This window comes from Chrysochloris asiatica, unplaced genomic scaffold (assembly GCF_000296735.1).
Source record: "Chrysochloris asiatica unplaced genomic scaffold, ChrAsi1.0 scaffold00006, whole genome shotgun sequence".
Lineage (NCBI taxonomy): Eukaryota > Metazoa > Chordata > Mammalia > Afrosoricida > Chrysochloridae > Chrysochloris > Chrysochloris asiatica.
In genome coordinates, this window is record NW_006408524.1 from 38,671,032 (window position 1) to 38,676,360 (window position 5,329).

The 5,329-nt window shown below is 37.0% G+C and overlaps 1 protein-coding gene across 1 annotated transcript in view; it reads left to right on the forward strand.

The window, feature by feature from the left end:
- The window catches only part of ISPD (isoprenoid synthase domain containing), a 393,355-nt gene that overhangs the window by 216,343 nt on the left and 171,683 nt on the right, over positions 1 to 5,329 (forward strand). Inside the window, exon 9 of the mRNA XM_006832246.1 lies at positions 851 to 982. Coding sequence (XP_006832309.1) covers positions 851 to 982 — 132 coding nt within the window. The remainder of the gene's footprint in view (positions 1 to 850; positions 983 to 5,329) is intronic.

A 5,329-nucleotide genomic window follows, 5' to 3' on the forward strand; every position in this document is an offset into this window, starting at 1 on the left:
CTGCTACTTTGATTATCATACCATGGCAGAAAACAAGATAGGACAGAGAACTGTCTCTCTCTCTTTTTTAAACTATTATATATATATATATATATCTTTTTACTCTTTATTGTGAGTTGAGGGAAGGTTTACAAGCAACATCATCAGTTTTACATTCAATAAACAATACACTTAGTTTCATCTCAATGATTGCAATCCTCTCTATGGAACAACAATCATCTGCCTCCTCCCTGGGTCTCCTATTTCCCTCTCACCCATCTTCCCATCCCTTCTTGCCATTGTCCTTAGATACATGTTTCCTCTTTGATTTTGAGTGATTGACTATTCCAGCATTCATATTGAGCATATCTTGCTAGTGTTGCTCCCCCTATACACCATTTTTCATCCAAAATTTTTTGTTTTGTTTTTCCTTCTTTAATCTCTTCCTTTGTTTTCTTTATGGATTGTTTATATTAAGGAAAAAAGGTTTTATTGCCATCTTAGATTTCAGAAGGAACTGTGTGTGTGTCTTCAATTAAACATATTTAATGGAAAGCTCCAAGAAATGTTACTGAATGTCTATCAAATTAATATGCAATATATGCCATCAAAGGAGTCCTGGTGTGGCGCTGTGGGAGAATGCACTAGACTGCAAAGTTGGTTTGAACTGCAAGATTGATAGTTCAAATTCACCAGCTACTCCTTGGAAACCCTATAGAAAGTCTCTATGAGAACTGACTAGCTAGCACTTAGCAACAACAGAATTGCTTTGTTACAATTGTATGTGTTTTGAACTTCATTAGTATTATTTTTCTAATGGAAAGTTGAAGAAAATGGCATTCTGACTCTAACCATTTATATTACTTTGCAGGTGCATTTCCTTGATTATAATTCAGAGCCTTTTGGTGAGAAAATGGAAAACATAATGCAGATTAGAGAGTTTTCAAAGGAAGTAAAAAAAAGAAATATTTTATTATGTGGCCTCCTCATATATTACCCACAGGTAGGTGAATGTTGGTCTTTTCAGACTATATGTCTTATAGAATATACATTTAATGATACTATAGAATGTAATTTTAATGATTGGAACCTGATTTCAACTGTAAAGGGATATTCATGAGAAGGAAACTTTTTGACTAGAAACATATTAATTTATTCATATTCTGTAATGGGTTGAATCTCATGATTCTAGGGGGAAAAACCCATATTGTTTTAATTAGAAAAACAAAAAAGAGGATATTGGTAGATATCTAATATGAGGTACATTTTGTAGCTCACACGGAGTTGCCAGATGAAAGAATAAAAAATACAATGCCCAGTTAAATTTGAATTTCATATAAACAGTATTTTTTTTTCAATTATAAGTATATCCCAAATATGGAATTTGGACTTAACATTTACCTGAAGGCTCTGTATTCTAACTGATAACGCTACGAGCACAACTCTTGGTTGTATGATTTGAAATTACCTACTCCTTTTATGCTATGTTGAAAACATTGGTGGTCAGGTTTTCTCTTTTACCATGCCTACCCCCACACCAATAACTTTTTATTTATTTGAAAACAACGTCTAACATTTAGATAACAAAAAGGCATGGTACTTAGCTAGATAAAAGCAGTTGTTGTCACAGAAAATTAGTTAAGTTGGAGACCAAATGATTTAGCATTTTTGATTCCCTGCATAGAGAAATACTTTGTAAAACAAACCATGCAGAGAATCTATGAGAGATGATGTTTGCCCTTTGAGCATCAATACCTTTCATTGGGCTTGTAGAGTACTCTATACTTTTCTAACAGTATCATTTAGGAGTTAAGCAAGCTAAACAGACAACTACTTTCCCAATTGTTCAGAATAAAAGGGATTTGGCGCCGACTATTCAGAGAATGGAGTCTTGGTATGGGCTGTGGGTTAATGCGCTAGACTGGACTGCAAGGTCAGTTTGAGCCACAAGGTCAGTGGTTCAAGCTCACCAGTCGCTCCTTGGAAACCCTATAAAGGGTCACTATGAGTCAGAACCGAATCGATGGCACTTAACAACAACAACATGGACAGAAAACAAGCAGAGTAATAATAATTCAGGCCAACATCCAAAAAAAAATTTCTCCTTCAATAACTTGCCATTTTAGTTGTACTTCAGATTACTATGATGGATAAAAGTTGCTTTTCTTGTGCCATGCAAAGGACGCACATATGCACACAAGTTGCACCACAATATACAGATGCACACTAAACAGACATAAAATAGGCTTACTGAGAAAAATCTTACAAATAGTGAAATGGAAGAGCACACTTTTTTTAGCAACTCTGTGTCCTACAGTCTGGGCCAGGTAGATGTCTACATGCACTATAACTGATATTTTTGTAGAGAATAGTGCTGCTAGGTAAAATAAAGGCTGCTTTATTTGATTTTCAGATAAACAACCATTTTTTTTTTTTTTTACTATATCTCAAATTGATTACTATAACAGAATGTGTTCCTGCATCTAGAATGCTCTAATGGGTGGGAGACATAAAATATCTATGCGACTCAATATATATCTGTGAAAGCTTTCTGATTGGAAATGTGGCATTGTAGAAAAAGAGAAGCGTTTGGAACCTAGTGGCTGGTACCCAGATGTTCTGATTTTGAGCTAACTCCAACTGGCTAATCCTGCTCTGTGCTAAATTACTAAAGCTGTGAGGATGTGAGACCTCAAGGTCTTTAAGATCTATCTTTTATCCTTTCAGGAAGCAAATGATGGTTTACCTAGGTGCACTTTGCCTACTCTTTAAAAATGTATTAATGAAGATGTTTCAAATATGTACAATTTATAAAACAAAGGGATTATTTCATCTTAAATCTAGTGTATCAAAGCCAACTATCCTATAGAACTTTGTTTAGCATTCTGTCCACTGCTTTTTGTTGTTATTGTTAAGTAACTTCCAGTCAGCTCTAACTTATATCAACCCTGTATACAACAGAACAAAACATTCTCACACTCATTTCTGTGTTTCATTTCATTGTTGCAGCTACTGTGTCAATCCATCTTTATTGTCTTTCTTTTTCTCACTCACCCTCTACTAAATCAACATGATGTCCTTCTCTAGGGACTGATCCCTCCTAAACACATGTTCAAAGAACGTGAGATGAAGTTTCATCATCCTCACTTCAAAGGAACATTCTGATTGTACTTCTTCCAAAACAGATTTGTTCATTCTTCTGGCAATCTATGATATATGATATAGTCAGTATCTTTTGCTGACACCATAATTCACATGATGCATCAATTCTTTTTTTTTTCTTTTTAATGTCAAGTGAGTGAAGGTTTGCAGATCATATCATTAATTTTACATTCAAATATTATACATTTTGTTTCATCTCAATGATTGAAATCCCTTTAAGTAACATCACTTATCCCACTTCCTCCCTGTGTTTCTTGTTTTCATTCCTCCTTTTCCCCCCAAGTCTTTTGAACTTTGTCCTTGGGTAAATGCTGCCCTTTTGATTTCAAATGAATCAATTCTTCTTCCATCTTCCTTATTCTTTGTCCAGCTTTCACATGCATCTGAGGCAATTGAAAATACCATGAGTTGGGTCAGGCACACTTTAGTCCTCAAACACTTAATGTGGTGTTTTATAGCGGATTTCCCTAATGCAATGTCATTTGATTTCTTTACTGCTATTTTCATGGGTTTCTGTGATAGTTATGGTTTTGTGACAACTTGACTGGGCCAGCATTCTCAGTGGTTTGGCAGTTAAGGCATAGTCATCCCCCATGATAAGATCTTCTACGAGCATCCAATCACCTGAAAAGAATTTTCCTTGGGAGCGTGGTCTGATTCCAATATATTGGACATGTGGGAAAAGCTTCCTTGATTTTTGCTGGTTCTGGATCTTGCTTATGGCTAGTCATCCAACCTCCAGTTTTTTGGACTCCAGCTAGCAACTTGATGTATTGCCTGCTGTCAGTAGGCTGCCATCTCACCTGCCGACCATGGATTCATTCACCTCTGCAGCTGAAGAAGCCAGCCATCAACCTGCTCATCTTGGGTTCCTCTGTTCCTGTAGCTACTTGAGTCAGGAGAAGCTTCCAGCTTTACTTCTGACCCAGGAACTTAGAATTGCGAGCCTCTACAACTGTGTCCATTATGTCATTGACATAAAGTTTTCTGTATATAAGCTTCATTGGTTTTGCTTCACTTGAAAACCCAGGATAAAACTATCAATTGTGGATCCAATTAAAATGAAACCCTTTACAACTAAAGTCTAGTTTACTATTATCAGGCTGCTAATTATTGGTCCAGTTGTGAGGATTTTTGTTTTATTTATGTTCAGGGGTAATCCATACTGAAGGCTGTAGTCTCAGATCTTCATCTGTAAGTGCTTCAAGTCCTCTTAGTTCTCAGCAACCTAGATGTGTCATCTGAATAATTCTAGTTGTTAAGTGTCTTTGTCCAACTGTGATCCTGAAAGCTATGCCACCGGTATTTTAAATACCAGCAGGGTCACCCATGGTGGACAGGTTTCAGATGAGCTTCCAGACGAAAACAGACTAGGAAGAAGGAGTGACGAACTACTTCCAAATATTTAGTTACTGAAAACCTTTTGAATAGTATAGAAACACTGTGAGATATAGTGCCGGAAAATGACCCCCTCAGGTTGGAAGGCATTCAAAATGCGACCGGGGAAGAACTACCTCCTCATAGAGGAGTTGACCGTGATGACGCAAATGGAGTAAAGCCCATGGGAGAAAAGCCCTCAGGACCTTCATTTGCTGATGGGGCACAACGCAAAATGAAGAGAAACAGTTGTAAACATCCATTGAAAATAAGAACATGGAATGTATGAAGTATGAATCTGAGAAAATTGGAAGTTGTCAAAATGAAATGAAATGCATAAACATCGATATCTTAGGCATTATTGAGCTGAAATGGACTGGTATTGGCCATTTTGAATCTGACAACCACCTGGTTTACTATGCCGGGAATGACAAATTGAAGAGGAATGGTGTTGTATTCATTGTTAAAAAGAACATATCCATATTAGTCATGAGGTACAACGCTATCTGTGATAGAAAAATATCCATGCACCTACAGGGAAGCCCGAAGTACATCCGAAGTATGAAAGACGAAGTTTGGCCATCTTGGCCTTCAAGGAGCACTGTGGATGCACTTCTTCCAAAACGGATCTATTGGTTCTTTTGGCAGCCCATGGCACTTTCAATATTCTCCTCCAACACCATACTTCGGACATATTATCAGTAGGGACCAGTCACTGGAGATGAATATCATATTTGGTATGGTGGAGGGTCAAAAAAAAAAAGAGGAAGATCCCCCAACGAGATGGATTGGCCAAGTGGCAGCATCGATG